The sequence below is a fragment of the Oncorhynchus tshawytscha genome, linkage group LG13, assembly GCF_018296145.1.
Source record: "Oncorhynchus tshawytscha isolate Ot180627B linkage group LG13, Otsh_v2.0, whole genome shotgun sequence".
In the NCBI taxonomy this organism is placed as follows: domain Eukaryota; kingdom Metazoa; phylum Chordata; class Actinopteri; order Salmoniformes; family Salmonidae; genus Oncorhynchus; species Oncorhynchus tshawytscha.
In genome coordinates this window covers 74,542,238-74,567,304 of record NC_056441.1, presented here as the reverse complement: position 1 = coordinate 74,567,304, position 25,067 = coordinate 74,542,238, and the positions used below count along the sequence as shown (strand labels likewise).

The 25,067-nt window shown below is 42.2% G+C and overlaps 1 protein-coding gene across 1 annotated transcript in view; it reads left to right on the top strand.

Annotated features, from left to right (window-relative positions):
- Nucleotides 1-25,067, top strand: part of LOC112266161 (calsyntenin-2) — a 423,803-nt gene that overhangs the window by 197,951 nt on the left and 200,785 nt on the right. Inside the window, exon 2 of the mRNA XM_042296343.1 lies at nt 7,703-7,825. Coding sequence (XP_042152277.1) covers nt 7,703-7,825 — 123 coding nt within the window. The remainder of the gene's footprint in view (nt 1-7,702; nt 7,826-25,067) is intronic.

The window sequence follows — 25,067 nt, the reverse complement described above, 5'->3', positions numbered from 1 at the left end:
AGCTCACACTCTCAAACACCTAGATCCTCTGAACGCAGCTCACTCTCCAGACCCCAATCACCTGAATTCTGATCACCTGTTCACACACCTGTATGTCATTATCACACACTATTTAGTTCAGTTCTTTGCACCCCATTATTGTGAGGTATTATTTGTTTTGTGACACTTCTATTCTGAGCTCTGTTTTTCCTGTAATGTAATCCTCCCGTGTATGACAGTTTTGGCCTGCTTCACTAACAACACCTTTTGCCTATTCCCTCCCTGTACTTTAGCCTATCAGATTTCCTGTTTTCAACCTATTGCCTGATCTCCTAGACAACGTTACTAGCCGTTTCCATGCCTGTACTGTTGTCTTTTTGGACCCCCTGTGTATGACCTTCTGCCTGCCCCTGGAACCAGCTACCTGCCTCCTCCTGTGGTCCTTTAACCAATAAATGCCTGCTGCGCCCTGCGCTTGAAACCAGTTCTCTGTCTCCCATCGTGTTAATTTCTGTCCCCAAGCAAAGAGGACCTACAGCAGCACCTACGTAGATCTTCTGCACAGATTCTGTCAGACCTGGGCCGTAACAGTAAATCTCAGTAAGACAAAAATAATGGTGACCCAGAAAAGATCCAGTTGCCAGGACCAAAAATGCAAATTCCGTCTAGACACCTTTGCCCTAGAACTAACAAAAAATGATACATACCTCAGCCTAAACATCAGCGCCACAGGTAACTTCCACAAAGCTGTGAACGAGCTGACAGACAAGGCAAGAAGGGCCTTTTATGCCATCAAAAGAAACATCAAATTCGACATCCTATTTAGGATCTGGCAAAAAAAAGTACTTGAATCAGCTATAGAACCCATTGCCCTTTATGGTTGTGAGGTCTGGGGTTCCGCTCACCGACCAATAATTCACAAAATGAGACAAACACCAAATTGAGACTCTGTATGCAGAATTCTGCAAAAATATCCTCGATGTACAATGTAAAACACCCAATAATGCACACAGAGCAGAATTAGTCCGATACCTGCTAATTATCAAAATCCAGAAAAGAGCTGTTAAATTCTACAACCATCTAAAAGGAAGTGATTCCCAAACCTTCCATAACAAAGCCATCACCTACAGAGAGATGAACCTGGAGAAGAACCACCTAAGTAAGCTGGTCCTGGGGCTCTGTTCACAAACACAAACAGACCCCACAGAGCCCCCGGACAGCAACACAAGATCCAACCAAATCATGAGAAAACAAAAAGATAATTACTTGACATATTGGAAAGGATTAACAACCAAAAACAGAGCAAACTAAAATGCTACTTGGCCCTAAACAGGGAGTTGCTCAGTAGCAGAATACCTGACTACTGTGACTGACCCAAACTTAAGGAAATCTCTGTCTATCTACAGAGTCTGTGAGCATAGCCTTGCTATTTAGAAAGGCTGCCATAGGCAGCTCACTGCCCACAAAATTAGGTAGAAACTGAGCTGCACTTCCTAACCTCTTGCCCAATTTATGACCATATTAGAGACACATATTTCCCTCAAATTACACAGATCCACAAAGAATTCGAAAACAAATCCAATTTTGATAAACTCTATTGGGTGAAATTCCACAGTGTGCCATCACAGCAGCAAGATTTGTGACCTGTTGCCACAAGAAAAGTGCAACCAGTGAAGAACAAACACCACTGAATATGCAACCCAGATTTATGTTTATTTTCAATTTTTACAACACTGTAATATGACATTTGAAATGTCTTCATTCTTTGGGAACTTCTGTGAATGTAATAATTACTGTACATTTTTATTGTTTATTTCACTTATCTACTTCACTTGCTTTGGCAATGTTAACATATGTTTCCCATGCCAATAAAGCCCTTGAATTGAATTGAGAGAAAACAGGGGAAAATGAGCATTAAGGGAAGATGGAGGGAAAAAGGGATTTTTGAAGGGGCGGGGAAAAGAGAAATTGGCTAGTGCTGAGGGATAGAGAAAGGGGAGAGGGCATGGGAGAATAAGTAGGGTTAAGATAGTTACTGTAATTGCCTGTTAGTGTCCATAATGGCTGTCTCTGCAGTGCTTCCTTTTCGTTAGGCTGATACATTCATCACAGCCTCCTGTATTGACCTTATCTATCAGAGTTTCATTTCCTACAAAGTTATTTTTTATTTACAACTGTTTCTCTTCTCCTCCCATCTGCCTTACGGGGTCTTCAGCTTCCTCCGCTTGCCCGATGAGTTGCATGCACCAGCCAGGCGAGCGCACCATCTGACCATCCCCACCACAGTCAGAAATTAATCAGGCATTACGGCAATGCCGGGAGTGATGTTTTGAGTCAAATCCATGACTCTGCCGGCTTAATTAGCGGTGAAATGGCGGAGAGTAATTGTCACGGCAGCGAGCAAGGGTGTAAAAGGTCAGGTGTGCATGTTCTAAACCTCACCTCGACAGGATCGCATTAGCCTGTAGGACGACTCTATTCCCTCCATCCACTGGGAAATAATTGAAAAATATATTCAGTGCCCTTAAACTACCCCTCATTAATGATAAGGTGAAATGACATGGAAAAGCTATTATTATGACAATATACTATCAATTATATTATAAATGTGAATTAAATTGGGTCAATACACCTTTGTCAATGTATGACTCTATGATAGCAGCTTGGTTGAAATAGGTCTGTGATATCTACACCATCTATTTCCTCCACAGCTCCTCCCTTCTCAACATTACTCAGGCCTATCATAATCACACAGCACTTTGGGCCTACAGCTCCTCCATACAGTGTCTGCTCTCAGACAGCTCCTGAATGGACACGTGAAAGCCGGTGGCCTAATCACTCTTATTATGTGCAGAGATGCTAGTACTTTGAAAAACCATTGGATAAAAAAACACCAGCTTCATAAACACACTGATGTGAAATAGATTCAGGGCATACTGCTCTGGGTTGGTCAAAGCTCTTTATTGCCTTACTATTTTTTCATTGAAATTGTTAAAAGCATTATAACAAATAATACGGCAACAAAGATCTTGTACTGTTGTGCATCTGTCCAGCATGGAGTGTGTCTCTAGTTTAGACCATAGGGCACATGTTTGTGTCTAGAGTTGTTTGTTGCTCTTTTCGTTGCTTTGTAGAGAGAACTGGTCTTCTGTGGAGAACATGCCACTTTTGTGGCATTTTTGCTCAGAGCACAGTGTCTTTGAATGCTGTTCACATGCACCCCATTGTGTTGCTTTCAGTTTTTCTCGATGTGTTGCTCTCTGTGTGATGTAAGATCCTGTGTCTCAGAGGAAAGCTGTGTCCAAAGTATTCCCACAAAGATCCCGTCTGGTTTTATCTCGTGGAGCGCGCTGCCAGAAAGGTCAGGGTATTTGAATTTCTGCTCAGGTCTAAAAAAAAGCTAATAATAAAGCCAGGTTAAATCAAACAAGCAGCAAGAGAGAAAAAAGGAGCGGCACATTAATTTCTGACATGTTCTCAAGATATAACAAAAAAACAGAAGAAGCTCTGTACCTTTGGTAATCGTGTTTTCCCAAGACAGGCATGAGTTTTAGCGAGGCGGTGAACAAACTTCCCTCCATTCACAAACAGATGTTATCACATGGCATTTAAGCACTGCCAGAAGTACCCAATGAAGGTGTTTTTAAAATTGAGGTTGCAGGTGCGACGAGTCCCCCAAGGGCTCTCTCTCTCATCTTAAGGTGTTTCTTAAAACATACATCCTATTAGAGACAGCCTAAACCCTTCAGGCTGGAGAGGTAGAAGACAAACATCTCCACGCAGATCCAACAACATCTTCAAATGCCTGAGGATGGGGACGGAGTCCACACTGGTGTTCTTATCAGGGGAAACTTCTCAATCAGAGGCTGGGTTGGGCATTTCATATAGTTATTTATTTTATTTAACCTTTATTATACTGTTTTTTCTCATTGAGATAACATCTATTTATCAAGAGAGACCTGGTCCAACAGCAGCAGGGGGAACAACGTTTCAGAAAATACAACTTACATACACTAACACAACATTGAACAAAACTATAGACACCCATTCGGTACAACAATTACGTATCGCGTAAAGAAGCACAAGTGTCATAACTAAATAAACAGCTGTCCTAAAGACAGTTACTCTCTTATGGGATATTTACATCGACCAAGTGTTTAAACTCCACCAACGTGACTAGATCATCAAATATTTAAATGTTTAGGAAAGAATTCCAGGACCAAGGAGCTGAGTAACTAAAACTATTTCTATCATGACCTAATTCTTGGTACTGTTAAAAGCAAATGAGAACGGGACCGTCATTTATTTACTGACCTGATTAAAAAATAATATAGATAAATTGGCATTTTACACAAAATTGACTTAGAAATCAGTATATACTAGTGTTTAAGCCTACGCAAGGTCAATGACGACCAGCCAACAGCACTGTAGTTATCACAATGATATGTTAAATGTTTATGGTAATGGTGATTGGTTATGAACCTGAGGGCCACATGATATACTGAATCAAGTGCTCTCAGGGTAGTGGTTGAGGCCTGCGTATACAGTTGAAGTCGTAAGTTTACATACACCTTAGCCAAATACATTTAAACTCGTTTTTCACAATTCCTGACATTTAATCCTAGTAAAAATTCCCTGTATTAGGTAAATTAGGATCACCAATTTATTTTAAGAATGTGAAATGTCATAATAGTAAGAGAGAATTTATTTATTTTATCACATTCCCAGTGGGTCAGACGTTTGCACTCAATTAGTATTTGGTTGCATTGCCTTTAAATTGTTTAACTTGGGTCAAACGTTTCAGGTAGCCTTTCACAAGCTTCCCACATTAAGTTGGGTGACTTTTGGCCCATTCCTCCTGACAGAGCTGGTGTAACTGAGTCAGGTTTGTAGGCCTCCTTACTCGCACATGTTTTTTCAGTTCTGCCCACAAATTTTCTATAGGATTGAGGTCAGGGCTTTGTGATGGCCACTCCAATACCTTGACTTTGTTTGTCCTTAAGCCATTTTGCCACAACTTTGGAAGTATGCTTGGGGTCACTGTCCATTTGGAAGATCCATTTGCGACCAAGCTTTAACTTCCTGGCTGATGTCTTGAGATCTTTCTTCAATTTATCCACATTATTTTCCTGCCTCATGATGCCATCTATTTTGTGAAGTACACCAGTCCCTCCTGCAGCAAAGCACCCCCACAACATGATGCTGCCACCCCCGTGCTTCACGGTTGGGATGGTGTTCGTCGGCTTGCAAGCCTCCTCCTTTTTCCTCCAAACATAGTGATGGTCATTATGGCTGAACAGTTCTATTTTTGTTTCATCAGACCAGAGGACATTTCTCCAAAAAGTATGTTCTTTGTCCCCATGTCCAGTTGCAAACCGTAGTCTGGCTTTTTTATGGCTGTTTTGGAGCAGTGGTTTCTTCCTTGCTAAGCGGCCTTTCAGTTTATGTCGATATCGGACTCGTTTTACTGTGGATATAGATACTTTTGTACCTGTTTCCTCCAGCATCTTCACAAGGTCCTTTGCTGTTGTTCTGGGACTGATTTGCACCTTTCGCACAAAGTACGTTCATCTCTAGGAGACAGAACACGTCTCCTTCCTGAGCGGTATGACGGCTGCGTGGTCCCATGGTGTTTATACTTGCGTACTATTGTTTGTACAGATGAACGTGGAACCTTCAGGCTTTTGAAAATTGCTCCCAAGTATGAACCAGACTTGTGGACGTCTACAATTTTATTTCTGAGGTCTTGGCTGATTTCTTTTGATTTTCCCATGATGTCAAGCAAAGAGGCACTGCGTTTGAAGGTAGGTCTTGAAATACATCCACAGGTACACCTCCAATTGACTCAAATGATGTCAATTAGCCTATCAGAAGCTTCTAAAGCCATGACATAATTTTCTGGAATTTTCCGAGTTGGTTAAAGGCACAGTCAACTTAGTGTCTGACCCACTGGAATTGTGACACAGTGAGTTATAAGTGAACTAATATGTCTGTAAACAATTGTTGTAAAATGTACTTGTGTCATGCACAAAGTAGATAACCAACTTGCCCAAACTATAGTTTGTTAACAAGAAATTTCAACTATATATATATCACTCAAATCCAAAGCCACTAGTAATGTACATTGTGATGGTGTTGGCATGGTGATGGTGTTGATGTTAGAGTGGTTTTTGAGTGTTGGGAGTATTGGTGTGGTGGTATTGGAGTTTTTATTTTATTACCTTTATTTAACTAGGCAAGTTAGTTAAGAACAAATTCTTATTTTCAATGACTGCCTAGGAACAGTGGGTTAATTGCCTGTTCAGGGGCAGAACGACAGACCGGGGATTTGAACTTCCAACCTTTCGGTTACTAGTCCAATGCTCTAACCACTAGGCTACCCTGCCGCCCCAGGGTGGTATTGGAGTTGTGGTGGTATTGGAGTTGTGGTGGTATTGGAGTTGTGGTGGTGGTGGTGGTGGTGGTGTAGTGGTGTTGGGGTGGTATTGGAGTTGTGGTGGTGTTGGAGTGGTGGTGCAGGTGTGGTGGTGTTGGTATGCTTCAGTGCCCTACTAGGCCAACTGCCTAATTTTTATCCCAAATTGTCAAAAATAGATATTTTTCATCGGAGACCACACAAAATGTGTACCTTCCTTTCTGATCTGATTCTGTGTTATGATTCATGTATTTATAATGAAATTAAATATTGTTACGATATATAGTTTCTGGTGCATACTAGAACACTTATGTTTGGTTGTGTTTATATACTGACAGTGCCTTAAGTCTTAGACGTAGTGATTCCATGAATTACTGAAGTGGTTTCCCGCTGTAATTACACATACACCCAGGGACAAAGGCTGTGTAATGTGAAGTGGCACTAGAGACAGCTGTACAAATTGTTTGTTGTATGGACTTTTTTTCTCTCCTTCTCCTTCACTGAATGGCAGATAATGTACCCATAAGAAAGTGACACACATGTATTTAGGTAATTTTCACTTGGATGTGTATCACACAAAACACCCTAGTTTGGTGTTGTTAACAACCAACAATTTCCTCGTACAGAAATCACAGGATGGAATTGGGGCATTGCTGTTCACACCTGAGTCAGAGAACGGCGTGAGAAAGTGAAGGAGTTGAGGAGGAAATGGGCTGTTGTTGCCGTTTTAAAACCCCTTACCTTTGATAGGGAGATGGTATATAAAACGGTGAGCTAGCTAACTCCTGCTTCACGGCCCTCAGGGGCTTTGCTCAATTATGCCTTGCTAATCGTCCGACTGCTCAAGGACTTTGTTTTGGCTGGGCCCAGGTAGTAGTGCTCTGCTGGCAGTTCAATAGTGGTCATTGATCAAGCCTGGGGGAGCGCTTTGAGACCTACAGGGAATGTTTGAGAGAGAAAAGAGGTAGGGGAGATTAGCAAAATGAGAGTGTTTCTCAGAAAAACTAAAGAATGGAGATCCTCTGCCAGGAAAGGTGGTGTGTGTGTGTGTGTGTGTGTGTGTGTGTGTGTGTGTGTGTGTGTGTGTGTGTGTGTGTGTGTGTGTGTGTGTGTGTCTGTATTTCCAAGTGGGAGTTGCAGTTGGGGGAGGAAAGAAAAGCTGTTGTATTCATTTTTCACAAAGCCAGTCTCAGTTCACCCAGTGATTACATGCAGACTAAAAATGTATCAACAACTGAGAACATCTGACTGACATTCTCTCTCTCTCTTTCTCCATCCCTCTTTCACACACTCCTTTCTCTATCGCAGTGAACAAACACAAGCCATGGATTGAGACGTCGTACCATGGGGTAATCACAGAGAACATGGACATCGTCCTACTGGACCCTCCCCTGGTGGCCCTGGACAAAGACGCCCCCGTGCCCTACGCAGGTATGGTACACCCCACTGCTGTGTGATTTGGTATTTTGGTATTTTATTAGCATCCCCATTAGCGAAAGCAGCAGCAATTCTTCCTTGGGTCCACACAAAACATGAAAAGTGGTGGAATGGTGAGCGTACCAAGTACCAAGTTGTGATGAATGGTGAGCGAAGTACCAAGTTGTGATGAATGGTGAGCGAAGTACCAAGTTGTGATGAATGGGTGAGTGAAGTACCAAGTTGTGATGAATGGGTGAGCGAAATACCAAGTTGTGATGAATGGGTGAGCGAAATACCAAGTTGTGATGAATGGGTGAGCGAAATACCAAGTTGTGATGAATGGTGAGCGAAGTACCAAGTTGTGATGAATGGGTGAGCGAAATACCAAGTTGTGATGAATGGTGAGCGAAGTACCAAGTTGTGATGAATGGGTGAGCGAAATACCAAGTTGTGATGAATGGGTGAGCGAAATACCAAGTTGTGATGAATGGGTGAGCGAAATACCAAGTTGTGATGAATGGGTGAGCGAAATACCAAGTTGTGATGAATGGTGAGCGAAGTACCAAGTTGTGATGAATGGGTGAGCGAAGTACCAAGTTGTGATGAATGGGTGAGCGAAATACCAAGTTGTGATGAATGGGTGAGCGAAATACCAAGTTGTGATGAATGGGTGAGCGAAATACCAAGTTGTGATGAATGGGTGAGCGAAGTACCAAGTTGTGATGAATGGGTGAGCGAAATACCAAGTTGTGATGAATGGGTGAGCGAAGTACCAAGTTGTGATGAATGGATTAGCGTCATTCATTCAGAGGACAATTTACTCGCTCTTAACTGCTGTGGTTGACCTTTGTTCTTGGAAGCTCTTGTAAATCATTAAAATAAAATGCATTAAGCCGGAACATGTTATTTCATACTTCTGCTTTCCAAGAAAATAAAACCGAATGTATAATTTCTTATTTAAAACCACTAGCTTTAAACTAGTAGTACCAAACACATTCATATGAAAGCTATTCACTCCCTTATGTCCTTTAACCATGTATGAAACCAATACTAACATGTTTCCCTCTTAGTAGTGCAAATACAATTAGATTGAATCAATGTGATGGTGAACACTCTCCTATTGGGTTGCCAGTCCCAGTGGGTTGTCATTAGCTACAGGCTAACTGGCCAGCCTGGCTCCACTGCCTCCTGCCAGGCCTCTTGATGTGGCCAAGGCCTCAGTGTGGGGTTGGCTCCTGGGCTGGTGCCCACTCTCAGAACTCCTCAGGCTGGGTTGGAGCAGCTCTGATGTAGGCTGGCGAGAAGGATGGCTGGCTGGATATGGTTGTCTGAGTTTTCCTTCTAGTATGTGGAGACAGTGTAGTGGCCTGAGAGGGTTGCCTGTAATGGCCACCCTACAGGGAAAGAGAGAGACAGAGAGAGAGAGAAATAACATATGGAATCATGTAGTAACCAAAATATGAAAATAATGGTGGCCCATTTGCCAGGACCACGAACACAAATTCCATCTAGACACTGTTGCCCTACAGCACACAAAAAACTATACACATACCTTGGCCTAAACATCAGTGCCACAGGTAACTTCCACAAAGCTGTGAAGCTGTGAATGATCTGAGAGACAAGGCAAGAAGGGCCTTCAATGCCATCAAAAGGAACATACATTTTGACATACCAGTTAGGATCTGGCTAAAAATACTTGAATCAGTCATAGAGCCCATTGCCCTTTACGGTTGTGAGATCTGGTGTCCGCTCACCAACCAAAAATTCACAAAATGGGACGAACACAAAATTGAGACTCTGCATGCAGACTTCTGCAAAAAATATCCTCTGTGTACAATTTAAAACACCAAATAATGCCTGCAGAGCAGAATTAGGCCGATACCCGCGAATCCAGAAAAGAGCTGTTAAATTCTACAACCAGCTAAAAGGAAGCGATTCCCAAACCTTCCATACCAAGCCTCACCTACAGAGAAATTAACCTGGAGAAGAGTCCCCTAAGCAAACTGGTCCTGGGGCTCTGTTCACTAACAGACCCCACAGAACCCCAGGACAGCAACATAATTAGACCCAACCAAATCATGAGAAAGCAAAAAGATAATTACTTCAAATCAAATCAAATCAAATTTATTTATATAGCCCTTCGTACATCAGCTGATATCTCAAAGTGCTGTACAGAAACCCAGCCTAAAACCCCAAACAGCAAGCAATGCAGGTGTAGAAGCACGTACTTGACACATTGGAAAGAATTGACAAAAAAACAGAGCAAACTAGAATGCTATTTGGCCCTAAACAGAGAGTACACAGTGGCAGAATAACTGACCACTGTGACTGGCCCAAACTTAAGGAAATCTTTGACTATGTACAGACTCAGTGAGCATAGCCTTGCTATTGAGAAAGGCAGCCAAAGGTAGACCTGGCTCTCAAGAGAAGACAGGCTATGTGCACACAGCCTACAAAATGAGGTGGAATCTGAGCTGCACTTCCTAACCTCCTGCAAAATTTATGACCATATTAGAGATACATATTTCCCTCAGATTACACAGATCCACAAAGAATTCAAAAACAATTCCAATTTTGATAAACTCACATATCTACTGGGTGAAATACCACAGTGTGCCATCACAGCAGCAAGATTTGTGACCTGTTGCCACGAGAAAAGGGCAACCAGTGAAGAACAAACACCATTGTAAATACAACCCACATTTATGCTTATTTATTTTATCTTTTGTCCTTTAACCATTTGTACATTGTTAAAACACTGTATATATAAAAAATAATATGACATTTGTAATGTCTTTATTGTTTTGAAACTTCTGTATGTGTAATGTTTACTGTTAATTATTTTTTAAATGAATTAATTTTTAAATTTTTATTGTTTATTTCACTTTATATATTATCTACCTCACTTGCTTTGGCAATGTTAACACATGTTTCCCATGCCAATAAAGCCCTTGAATTGAATTGAATCCCAAGTGTGTGCAAAGCTGTCATCAAGGCAAAGGATGGTTACTTTGAAGAGTCGTTTAACACTTTTTTGGTTTCTACATGATTCATGTGTTATTTCATAGTTTTGATGTCTTCACTATTATTCTACAATGTAGAAAATAGTACAAATAAAGAAAAACCATTGAATGACTAGGTGTGTACAAACTTTTTACTGGTACTGTACATAATACACAAAAGTTAAATAAACAATTAACAGTAAAAATTACACTCACACAAGTACATTTCAAATGATGTCATATTATGTCTACATTCAGTGTTGTAATGATGTGCAAATTGTTCTCTCTCCCTCTCTCTCTGGGCTGTGGTCACGAGTATCTTCTGGAGACACAGTCTGGGGCTCACAGTCAGTCAGTAATTAACTGAAAGGAGTTTTGTTTTAGGGGGCTTTGCCTAGGTACCATTCACACCTCCTTAATTTCAATGCCTTGACTTAATACCTCTCTCTCCCTCTCTCTGACTGACTCAATGTCAGACAGCACACACACACACAGGCCCATAACAGGCCCATTGGAAATTATGTCCAGCAATTCCAACTGCTAAACTTCACATGGGCTTCTTAAGAGTCTACATGAACCTTTAAGCAATAGTGGATAATTAGTCAATCAGCTCCCACCAACTGGAGTGTCCATTATACTGCTTTTCCAGAGAGGCTGTTGGTGCGGCTGCTACTTTACAGCAGAGGGTAGGTCATTAAATATTGAGTGAACCGGGGTTAATAGCTAGGCTGTACAGAGAGCTGCATTACAGCCACAGGCTACAGCCTCTCCTCACTTACTAATGTGGCTGAATGGGTAGGGTCGCAGCGGGGAGACACAAGCATGTACGCACACACACAGACACACACAAAATGCAAATGCACTCTTTCTGAATGTTCACTTGTGAAATCAGTCCGTCTTCCTATCCTTTGGTGTTCTACTAGACTCCGGTGCATCATACACACCCATATACACACAAACACACAGGCATTTTCCAATCACTTGAGGGATCCAGCTCATCTTGTAAAGTTGTGCTGATGTGTCTATTCATCAGCACTCGTTATGTTTCACTGCTCCCCCTCGGTGGTGCTCTGTGTGGTGTGACTATGTCTGCTTTAGTTAGCTGGTTCCTACAGTTGTTCCTATCATTTAAGTATACCTATATGGACTGTAACTGCAGGTGCACAAGTTCACTTCGACATGTGATATGTTAGTATGTTCTATGGCCCTCAAAATCAAATCTGGACCTCAAAGCTAGTTCCAGGGACTGATTTAGACCTGGGACACCAGGTAGGTGCAATTGATTATCAGGTAGAACAGAAAACCTGCAGTAGTCCGGACCTCATAGGGTAAGATTTGAATACCCCGGTTCTATGGTATGCACAGTCCTATTTACCACCATTACATAGATAGTGATATTGGTGCCATTCTTCAATCAAAACCAATAATCAGAACCTGACAAACAACCTCAGGCAAAATATTTCTATATCACTAGATTCAATAAAATATCTGGACTCACTAAACATCATCACACATATATTTACTTTATTTTATAAATATCCTATTTCAGACAGATGCTCTGTCTCTCCCAATTCACTGGTAGCTAACAGCAAGAGTCTTCTATCTGGGTGGGACTGTCTGGTAATGTGATGAGCGTCTGAGGATCCTCGTAATGACGCCGAGTAAACAGATACGAGCGAACACACAGTGGGGCTAATGTGTTGTGATTAATTAGCCTCTGTCGTGCTGTCGGTCTGAATGGGAGACAGAGAGCTAGCGTAACACTCCTCCACACACTGCTAATGACAAACAGCCTGTCATTAGCCTAGCGGGTAGCGCCTAGAAGTTAGCGGCTCCTCCTCACCATACAGCAGGCTAGGGCTGAATGGTGGATAGAGAGCATTAAACAGCCTCTCATTACCCTAGTGGGTAGCGCCTAGCGGGTAGCACCTAGCGGCTAGCGGCTCCTCTTCACCATACAGCAGACTAGGAGTGGATGGTGGATAGATAACATTAGCATAGTATTAAGCCTGCATAATGTGTCAATTAATGTATAGTGATTATCATATTTTAGGGAAGACCCAGATGCAGACAGTGTTGATGTAACAAACGTTTATTACTAGAACGGGGGCAGGCAAAATGACAGGTCAAGGGCAGGCAGAGGTCGGTAATCCAGATCAGAGTCCAAAAGGTACAGAACGGCAGGCAGTCTCAGGGTCAGGGCAGGCAGAGGTCAATAAATCCAGTGTGATGTAACAAAGTACAGAACGGCAGGCAGGGTCAGGGCAGGCAGAATGCCAGGTTTCATCCAGATGTCAAAACCGGGAAAACTAGAAAACAGGGACTAGAAACAGACAGGCGCAAGGGGAAAAACGCTGGTAGGCTTGACAAACAAAACGAACTGGCAGTAGACAAACAGAGAACACTGTTATAAATACACTGGGGATAATGGAGAAGATGAGCGACACCTGGAGCGGGGTGGAGACAAGCACAAAGACAGGTGAAACAGATCAGGGTGTGACAGTGATGATTTATTGTTTTGTAATGTGTTGGAGTGTAGCCTAATATGGGCTTTTGTAGCAAAATTCCATTCCATTAGTCATTGGTTCCACTGGAATGGTTGGAACATTCAAATGGGCATTCCAACATTGAACCCACTGTGTTTCAGCCCTGACAGTGTATTAACTTGTCCCGCCAGTGATTCAATTCATTGAATTAACATATTTTCAGTCACAGAGTATAAATGGTACCTATCTGGCATGTTAATTTAGAGTGATTAAAGATTATGTATTAAGATGTAGAAGAAAAAAAAACATATTGGATTAGAGATGCCCTAAAGACCCTTTGTGCCTTTGAAAACTAAGTTAATGAGTGGAGGAAAAGATAGGAGAGGCTAGAGGGTTGCTTTTAATACACTAATAGATGTTTTGAACAGGTACCGCTGTGTCTATATTCCTTCAGAACCCAGGAGTTCAAAGACGTAGCTTGAAAAAAATAATTAAAAAGAAACAGATTCATAAAAAAAATTATGAGAGAGAGAAATATTAGGTCTGTTCCGAGGCAGACCGATGCCTCTCCTCTTTCGACTCGTTCATTCCTTTTCTCTATTTCTCTGACTGGTAATTAAAAACCATCCCTCATGTGCTCTGCCATTTTGTGGAGGACTGGACTTTGACCCCTGCACAGTGCCTCAAATTGCTTTCTCTCTATCTCTCTCTCTCTTTCTCTCTCTGTCTCTTCACCCATCTCTCATGCTACCACTCAAACTCAATATGTGATCAGCTATAGTACACAGTATATACAATGCATTCGGAAAGTATTCTGACCCCTTGAATTTTTCCACATTTTGTTACGTTACAGCCTTATTCTTAAATGTATTAAATTGTCATTTTCCCCCTAATCAATACCCCATAATGACAAAAACAAAAACAGGTTTACTGTATATACATTTTTGCAAATGTATTATACATAAAAAACGGAAATATGACATTAACTCAGTACTTTTTTGAAGCAATTACAGCCTTGAGTCTTCTTGGGTATTAAGCTACAAGCTTGGCACCCCTGTATTTGGGGAGTTTCTCCCATTCTTCTCTGCAGATCCTCTCAAGCTCTGTCAGGTTGGATGGGGAAGGTCGCTGCACAGATATTTTCTCTCCAGAGATATTAGATCGGGTTCAAGTCCTGGATCTGGCTGGGTCACTCAAGGACATTCAGAGACTTGTCCCGCAGCCACTTCTGCGTTGTCTTGGCTGTGTGCTTAGGATCATTGTCCTGTTGGAAGGTGAACTTTCCCCCCAGTCTGAGGTCCTCAGTGCTCTGGAGCAGGTTTTCATCAAGGATCTCTCTGTACTTCATTCTGTTCATCTTTCCCTCGATCCTGACTAGTCTCCCAGTCCCTGCCGCTGAAAAACATCCCCACAGCATGATGCTGCCACCACCATGCTTCACCATAGGGATGGTGCCAGGTTTCATCCAGACGTGACACTTGGCATTCAGGCCAAATAGTTAAATCTTGGTTTCATCAGACCAGAGAATCTTGTTTCTCATGGTCTGAGAGTCCTTTAGGTGCCTTTTGGCAAACCCCAAAGCAAGCTGTCATGTGCCTTTTACTGAGGAGTGGCTTCTGTCTGGCCACTCTACTATAAAGGCCTCAGAAGAGTGTTCGTTGTTCCAAACTTCTTCCAATTAAGAATGATGGAGGCCACTGTGTTCTTGGCGACCTTCAATTCTGCAGACATTTTTTGGTACCCTTCCCCAGATCTTGCCTTGACACAATCCTGTGTCGGGGGTTTATGGACCATTTATTTGACCTCATGGCTAGGTTTTTTGCTCTGACATGCACTGTAAACCTTGGGACCTTATATAGACAGGTGTGTGCCTTTCCAAATCATGTCCAACCAATTTAATTTACCACAGGTGGATTCCAATCAAGTTGTAGAAAAATCTCAAGCATTATCAATGGAAACAGCATTGCCCGGGCGAAATTTCGAGTCTCATAGCAAAGGGTCTGAATACCTATGCATATAAGGTATTTCTGTTTTTTCACTTTGTCATTATGGGTTATTGTGAGTAGACTGATGAGTATTTTTTTAATCCATTTTAGAATGAGGCTGTAACATAATAAAATGTGGAAAAAGTCATTGGGTCTGAATACTTTCCAAATGCATTGTAGAGACGCTATATTCCTTAACCCTTTAGAGACAATACACATCCTTCATTCCAGCTGTGGACGGAAACATTGCTGCTTCAGAATGCTTTTGGATAATATCCTGGCCAACTTCAGTGAAACAGCTTCCATTGCATGTTCTACATACCAGAGTTGCACTATAATTGGTGTGTAGTTATGGCCAGAAGTGTACTGTAGCATTCTGTAGACCCTGTCCTGAGCACAGGGACAAAGGAGACATCATTATGCCGCTGTTCCCAAACTCATTTATTTATGAAGTACTGAAATGCAATCTGCTTTCTCACTGAACCACACAGATGAGCCAAATCGTCTTTCTAATTAGATATTTTTCTTTCTCTACCAACTCGTGTTTTGTCTCCTGATGGGTTAGTGAACCACAAAAGAAGAAGAAGAAGTGGGAGAAGTTGTCATTTGTTACTTAAAAAAGTAATATACTATATATTACTTGTTACATTTAACAAAAGTAACGCGTTACTTTACAATATTAATTTGTGTGGAAAGTAACATGTTATATTTAAACAATAAGGCAAGAGGGGATGTGGTATATGACGAATACACGGCTAAGGGCTGTTCTTATGCACAGATACAGCACTTAGCCGTGGTATATTGGCCATATACCACAAATCCCTGAGGTACCTTATTGCTATTATAAACCGGTTACAAACTAAATTAGAGCAGTAAAAATAACTGTTTTGTCATACCGTGGTATACGGTCTGATATACCACGACTGTCAGCCAATCAGCATTCAGGGTTCAAACCACCGAGTTTACAATAGTTTCTACATTACTTTGCATTACTTTCATGAAAAAAATCTGTTTGATTGTTGTAGGGCGCAATGCGAGCCTCGCACAGTCTACCAAAGATAGTCAATCTACTTACTAACTTCATCTGTGGCGCTGCTTTCCTGTGCTAGTCTACAAGTGATCACTAAATGTGGGCTGCTTAATTTGCCATAATAAATACTGTAAGCTAAAATATTTTTCTCGAGCTGCCAGTTCTGGTTATTCTCCCAGACAATATTAGATAGAATGCCGGCGGCAGCGCCAGCCTCGGGGGGAAAACAGCCCGTGGTTATCTTGGTTTCCCCATTGGCTCACGGCAAAAACTGGACCTTTTCAAATGCAATTTTCTTGTTGTCTGCTTGTTTTATAAAATTACAAAACTAGAGTCGAAGTCGGAAGGTTACATACACTTAGGTTGGAGTCATTAAAACTTGTTTTTCAACCACTCCATAAATTTCTTGTTAACAAACTATAGCTTTGGCAGGTCGGTTAGGACATCTACTTTGTGCATGACACAAGTAATTTTTCCAACAATTGTTTACAGACAGATTATTTAACTTATAATTCACTGTATCACAATTACAGTCGGTCAGAAGTTTACATACACTAAGTTGACTATGCCTTTAACCAACTTGGAAAATTCCAGAAAATGATGTCATGGCTTTAGAAGCCTGTAGATGTACCTATACCTGTGGATGTATTTCAAGGCCTACCTTCAAACTCAATGCTTCTTTGCTTGACATGGGAAAATCAAAAGAAACCAGCCAAGACCTCAGAAAAATAATTGTAGACCTCCACAAGTCTGGTTCATCCTTGGGAGCAATTTCCAAATTCCTGAAGGTACCACATTCATCTGCACAAACAATAATACGCAAGTATAAACATCATGGGACCATGTAGCCGTCATACCGCTCAGGAAGGAGACGCGTTCTGTCTCCTAGAGATGAATGTACTTTGGTGCAAAAAGTGCAAATCAATCCCAGAACAGCAGCAAAGGACCTTGCTGGAGATGCTGGAGGAAACTGGTACAAAGTATCTATATTCACAGTAAAATGAGTCCTATATCGACATAACCTGAAAGGACGCTCAGCAAGGAAGAAGCTGCTGCTCCAAAACAGCCATTAAAAAAGCCAGACCACGGTTTGCAACTGCACATTGGGACAAAGATCGTACTTTTTGGAGAAATGTCCTCTGGTCTGATTATGGCCAAACAAAAATAGAACTGTTTGGCCATAATGACCATTGTTATGTTTGGAGGAAAAAGGGGGAGGCTTGCAAGCCGAAGAACACCATCCCAACCGTGAAGCACGGGGGTGGCAGCGTCATGTTGTGGGGGTGCTTTGCTGCAGCAGGGACTGGGGCACTTCACAAAATAGATGGCATCAGGATGAGGAAGGAAAGTGATGTGGATATATTAAAGCAACATCTCAAGACATCAGTCAGGAAGTTAAAGCTTGGTCACAAATGGGTGTTCCAAATAGACAATGACCCCAAGCATACTTCCAAAGTTGTGGCAAAATGGCTTAAGGACAACAAAGTCAAGGTATTGGAGTGGCCATCACAAAGCCCTGACCTCAATCCTATAGAAAATGTGTGGGCATAACTGAAAAATTGTGTGCGAGCAAGGAGGCCTGCAAACCTGACTCGGTTACACCAGCTCTGTCAGGAGAAATGGGCCAAAATTCACCCAACTTATTGTAGGAAGCTTGTAGAAGGCTACCTGAAACATTTGACCCAAGTTAAACAATTTAAAGGCAATGCTACTGTTGTATAGCACACTGTATTACTTATACAACTAATATAAGGACAGGACATGAGACTGGAGTATAAATTAACGTGGGCATTGTTTAATGCGTTTTACAGGAAGCACATTCCAAACATTTCAACGTAGGTAAGCAAGAGTGGGTTACAGGTGCCCTAAAGGGACACCACTAGAATATCAATACATCAACAAATATTCACTGTTTTGCCTATTGTTTTCTTTTGAATAAGTTCTCTTAATAATGTAATTATATGAACATTTCCGAATATCCTTTTCTAAACTTGGGATAGAGGGTAGACTGCCTCAGTCCCCAGACATAACCCTGGGGTGTATTCTGCCCCGATGTCGGAGGTTTGTCTGGACTAAATAGTAAACCTGTCAGGGGGTCGACTTTCTCTTGCAGGGTAATGACGACGTACAGGTGAGTCTACAGTCACATTATCCCTGAGTGGTGATGGTGTATGCCCAGACTGGGGTGCAACAGTACCCTGAGTAGGCACTCTGGCTGGTTCAGGTGAGTCTGGAGCACTTTCCACATTTGAAGGTTGCTGCAGTGGATGTTCAGGTGATGGCTCGTAGTCATGTTAGGTCTCCAGTAGCTGATCATGGTTTGTCACTTGACAGGAGTCATCTCTGAGGTTGGTTCCTGGCAACAGTTGATCCACGTGTCTCTTCCAGATGATGTTTTCCGGTGTGTGAACTGTGTAGGACACAGGCCCTGTTTGTGCAACCACTGTGGCTGGTATCCACTTTGGACCTTTGCAGTAGTTCCAAGCAAGAACTCTCTCTCCAGCTATGAAGCTTCTGTCTTTTGCTTTGCTCTGACTCTCCACCTGTGTCTGTACAACCTGTCTTGTCTTTGGAGGTCTCAGGAGGTCGAGTCGCGTGCAAAGCTGTCTTTTCATCATGGCTGACGCGGGTGCCACTTTGGTTGTAGCGTGGGGAGTGTTTCTGTAGGTTAACAGGAAGGTGTTTAGACGCCTATTGAGGGAGCCGTTCCCCTGTGATGATTTTAGAGATTGATTCATCGTTTGGGACAAACCTTTCAGCGAGGCCGTTTGTTGCAGGGTGATATGGCGCTGACTTGATGTGCTGAATTCCATTTCTTTCCATGAAAGACCAGAACTCTTCAGACACCAGTTGTGGGGGCCATTATCAAATCAAAATCAAATCAAATCAAATCAAATGATGTTAATGCGAGTGTAGCGAAATGCTTGTGCTTCTAGTTCCGACAATGCAGTAATAACGAACAAGTAATCTAACTAACAATTCCAAAAATAAAAACTACTGTCTTATACACAGTGTAAGGGGATAAAGAATATGTACATAAGGATATATGAATGAGTGATGGTACAGAGCAGCATAGGCAAGATACAGTAGATGATATCGAGTACAGTATATACATATGAGATGAGTATGTAAACCAAGTGGCATAGTTAAAGTGGCTAGTGATACATGTATTACATAAGGATGCAGTCGATGATATAGAGTACAGTATCTACGTATGCATATGAGATGAATAATGTAGGGTAAGTAACATTATATAAGGTAGCATTGTTTAAAGTGGCTAGTGATATATTTACATCATTTCCCATCAATTCCCATGATTAAAGTGGCTGGAGTAGAGTCAGTGTCATTGACAGTGTGTTGGCAGTAGCCACTCAATGTTAGTGGTGGCTGTTTAACAGTCTGATGGCCTTGAGATAGAAGCTGTTTTTCAGTCTCTCGGTCCCAGCTTTGATGCACCTGTACTGACCTCTCCTTCTGGATGACAGCGGGGTGAACAGGCCGTGGCTCGGGTGGTTGATGTCCTTGATGATCTTTATGGCCTTCCTGTAGCATCGGGTGGTGTAGGTGTCCTGGAGGGCAGGTAGTTTGCCCCCGGTGATGCGTTGTGCAGACCTCACTACCCTCTGGAGAGCCTTACGGTTGAGGGCGGTGCAGTTGCCATACCAGGCGGTGATACAGCCCGCCAGGATGCTCTCGATTGTGCATCTGTAGAAGTTTGTGAGTGCTTTTGGTGACAAGCCGAATTTCTTCAGCCTCCTGAGGTTGAAGAGGCGCTGCTGCGCCTTCCTCACGATGCTGTCTGTGTGAGTGGACCAATTCAGTTTGTCTGTGATGTGTATGCCGAGGAACTTAACTTGCTACCCTCTCCACTACTGTTCCATCGATGTGGATGGGGGTGTTCCCTCTGCTGTTTCCTGAAGTCCACAATCATCTCCTTAGTTTTGTTGACGTTGAGTGTGAGGTTATTTTCCTGACACCACACTCCGAGGGCCCTCACCTCCTCCCTGTAGGCCGTCTCGTCGTTGTTGGTAATCAAGCCTACCACTGTTGTGTCGTCCGCAAACTTGATGATTGAGTTGGAGGCGTGCGTGGCCACGCAGTCGTGGGTGAACAGGGAGTACAGGAGAGGGCTCAGAACGCACCCTTGTGGGGCCCCAGTGTTGAGGATCAGCGGGGAGGAGATGTTGTTGCCTACCCTCACCACCTGGGGGCGGCCCGTCAGGAAGTCCAGTACCCAGTTGCACAGGGCGGGGTCGAGACCCAGGGTCTCGAGCTTGATGACGAGCTTGGAGGGTACTATGGTGTTGAATGCCGAGCTGTAGTCGATGAACAGCATTCTCACATAGGTATTCCTCTTGTCCAGATGGGTTAGGGCAGTGTGCAGTGTGGTTGAGATTGCATCGTCTGTGGACCTATTTGGGCGGTAAGCAAATTGGAGTGGGTCAAGGGTGTCAGGTAGGGTGGAGGTGATATGGTCCTTGACTAGTCTCTCAAAGCACTTCATGATGACGGATGTGAGTGCTACGGGGCAGTAGTCGTTTAGCTCAGTTACCTTAGCTTTCTTGGGAACAGGAACAATGGTGGCCCTCTTGAAGCATGTGGGAACAGCAGACTGGTATAGGGATTGGTTGAATATGTCCGTAAACACACCGGCCAGCTGGTCTGCGCATGCTCTGAGGGCGCGGCTGGGGATGCCGTCTGGGCCTGCAGCCTTGCGAGGGTTAACACGTTTAAATGTCTTACTCACTTCGGCTGCAGTGAAGGAGAGACCGCATGTTTTCGTTGCAGGCCGTGTCAGTGGCACTGTATTGTCCTCAAAGCGGGCAAAAAAGTTATTTAGTCTAACGAGTTGCGTCGACAAGCCAAAGCGACTGAAGATTGACAGTAGCTCTTTGATGGTTCTCTCCGCTGAGGTGCTCTTCATCACTGTGACCTCAGGCCATTTGCTGTGTGCGTCAACTACAACTAAGAACATACGATCCTCCAGTGGTTTCCCACAGCGATAGCATGGCTTCCCACCTCCCGCCTTGTTTTTTAAACTCCGTAGACACCTTATGCACGTAGGTTGATGCACTTAGCTGTTGTGCGTCTTTATTTGCCATTTCCATTGACTTACTCACTTCTATTGCTCTCTGCACTGTTAAGTTACTCTCAGTTACTCTCATTTCTGAATTGCCTCGCTGCGCATGCCACACAATAACCTAACACGTATAGTGTCACTCATTGATCGCCCACTGATACTCCAATACACACACAAACACTCACTCCATCATTTTCACACACACACATAAATTTATACTGACTACACAGACCCACTCACAACATACAATCATCATATACGGCTGCTCTGTTTGTCATATATCCTATAGTCACCTTACCCCTATACATATCTACCTCTATCGATCCAGTGTCCTTCACAGACCCTGTATGTAGGATGCTTGCTTACTTTATCGTGTTCTTATTTCTATTTCCTGTGTGTTTTTGTTCTACCTTGTTATTTTTAGTCTTACATTGTCATTGATTACTGCATTGTTGGGGTTAGGCATTTTACTGTACTTGTGGATGTGACATTAACTTGAAAACTAGATTCTGAAAGTAACGCACTGTATTTTACCAAGTAACTAATAATGTTACCCAATTTGAAAAGTAATGTTTTGCTTGACTCAGTTACTCATAAACGTAATCTGATTATGATACTTTTGTAAGGCATTACCCCCAACACTGGAGGAGATACTCCTGCTTCTAGTCTGTCCACAGGAAGTGCAAGGCTAAGCAGAAGAAGTTGACTTTTCTGAATGAAAGTTAAAGAGAAATCTTTCAGAGTAAATAAGGCGTATTACATTATGATTGAAAATGCATAGGTGGAGACAGGAATGGGCAGAAATGATCAAATATAATTACATAATACTACAAAGACGTTTTAAAATACAGAAATACATTTGCAATTACATGGCCCAAACAGCAACAACATTCTCAGTAACGGTTATAGAAACCTTTTACTTGCTATGACTGTGGTATGTTGTTGTTTATCTACCTTAGTTAAGTGCACTGACTGTAAGTCACTCAGGAAACAATTATCTGCTAAATGATTAAAATGTAAATGTATATGTGAAAATGAACATACCAAAATGAACTGCAAAGCATACTGGGTATTATTATTGGCCTTGTTTCTACCGTTCATTTGACCTTTTGTGTGTCGTTCGCTCTGTTGGCCGACTTCCAATTGTAAAGTTGTCTGTGCTGTCTAAAGTGAAGGGAAGTGTTCAGTATGCTTTAGATTAGAGACGATAAATTGGCAGAACCAGAGGGACTCACTAAGTGGGCATACAGAGTAGTCGCTACATCAAATCAAATAATTTTTTTATTCGATTAAAGAATCAAATCCACCCAGAGATTTGCAGTATTCTGTATTTAAATTACTTATAAGTATTTTTGTCATTTGTATTGCTCTGGGCTGGACTACATGCCAATGTATTTTGTAACAAGACACTTGAGCTGTAATTCATGAGCTGTAATTTGTGTAAAATACTTTTTTTTTATAGCAGTTGACCATCTTGTGGCAGCCTTTCACCATGCATTGATATCAGAAGTCCGGCGGCACTATGGTCTGATAAGACCATCTGCTAAATTAACTAAAAATAAATTGTATACTGTATGTAAAAATGAACCATTTCAAAGCATGCTAAATATTATTCTCATGATATTTAGAATAATATTTAGCATGCTTTGAAATTGTTAATTTGGTCAAATGAACGGTAGAATGGTCAAATGAACGGTAGAATGAAAAAGATAACGTGATGATAAAAGATTTGAACTGGAGTGTTTATATGTGTATTCTCCTCTGAATATAACCCTTAGTAAGTAAAAGTAGCCTTAAGTTGTTTGTCATTTGGTTGTATCTGTAAGACCTTGAACTAAAGCATTAAGATAAAAGCAATACCATTTACTGAAGATTGTGTACAACTTCAGATGAGTCATTCAGTAGGAGATGAGTCATTCAGTAGGAGGAAGCTCTACTGTAGACTAATGTGCTTCTTGGAAATGCTACAGTACAACTAATTGTTTACTGAAATGATGCCAGATATGATGAGTGTCCCTGGTTGGTTTATACCACTCTATTGCAGCATATGTATGGGTGAGTCCATATAGATGCAAGTGATTCAGATGATACATATCGGTGTGTATATCGGTGTGCATATTGGTGTGCATATTGGTGTGTATATCGGTGTGCATATCGGTGTGCATATCGGTGTGCATATCGGTGTGCATATCGGTGTGTATATCGGTGTGCATATCGGTGTATATCGGTGTGCATATCGGTGTGCATATCGGTGTGTATATCGGTGTGTATATCGGTGTGCATATCGGTGTGTATATCGGAGTGTATATCAGTGTATATCGGTGTGTATATCAGTGTATATCGGTGTGCATATCGGTGTATATCGGTGTGTATATCGGTGTGTATATCGGTGTGTATATCGGTGTGCATACCGGTGTATATCGGTGTGTATATCGGTGTGCATATTGGTGTGCATATCGGTGTGCATATCAGTGTATACCGGTGTGCATATCAGTGTGTATATCGGTGTGCATATCGGTGTGCATATCGGTGTGCATATCGGTGTGCATATCGGTGTGCATATCGGTGTATATCGGTGTGTATATCGGTGTGCATATCGGTGTGTGTGTGTCTGTGTTTCTTTATAATTATTATACAGGCTCTCAGGGCTTCCAGTTTATACAGATCTACATTTTATCACACTGTAGTGTCTTTGAGGTTTAAGAAGCCTTTTGAAGTTTGTAATTCCAACTTTGAAATTTCAGACGTGATTTTCCCTTACAAAAAAAAGGTATCAACCCCTACAAAAATAATTATAATCCACATAATAATTCACATTTCTTGTTGCTGCAGGATTATTTTCCTACTGTAGCAAACTGGTTCAAATTAAGATCCTACATCATTATTTAAAATCAGCCACCCAGTCTATCACTCTGGCTTCTGAAAGTTTAGGTCTTTCTCGTTCCCCTCTTTTTTCCCACTTCCCTGTTATCTGCAACAACTCCTCCAGACTCCTCCAATGTTTGATTTTCACAGAAACTCTCTCTCTGTCTCTCTCCCCTGATAACTCAGGGCGCTTCAGGCTACTCAGTCTCATTTCCACCCCTCTCAGTTTTTAAAGATAGGCCGGAAACACTGAAAGCCACACTTCAATGTAATCTCCTCTCGCATATTTCCCAGCCTTCACTGCTGTGAGAAGAAATGGGAGAGGCATTTGCTTTAACTTAAACACATCTCATAACATTTGAAAGATTAGTGGAATCTGTGTGGGTTGCTGGACAGGTAGGATGACTGACAGTGAAGGTGAACAGGTGGTCACGGGTCAGGTGACCGAGGAATGGATGAGACTGAGGCAGGAATTCCTTTAACCACAAAGTGGTATATTTACTGGGTAGTTTGTGGTTGATTCATGGACGCACAGAATGTCTGGATTAGACGGATTTGAGGGAGAAAATCAATGGTCAGCCAAGATCTGGCTGTGTCGCCACCTGCGTCAACCAAAGAGGTTGGTATCAGCATACATGGCTTGAGGAAGTGACGCGTCTCGGCGTCCCATCAAGAGCATATTCGGTGTAACCGGATCGGGGTCAGCGATGTCTGCAGAGAGATATTCCAAGGGTTTGGAGTTCAGTATCCCTTCCACCTCTACCAGGATGGTCCGCAAGACAGTTTCAGTTTGGTCCCCCAGAATG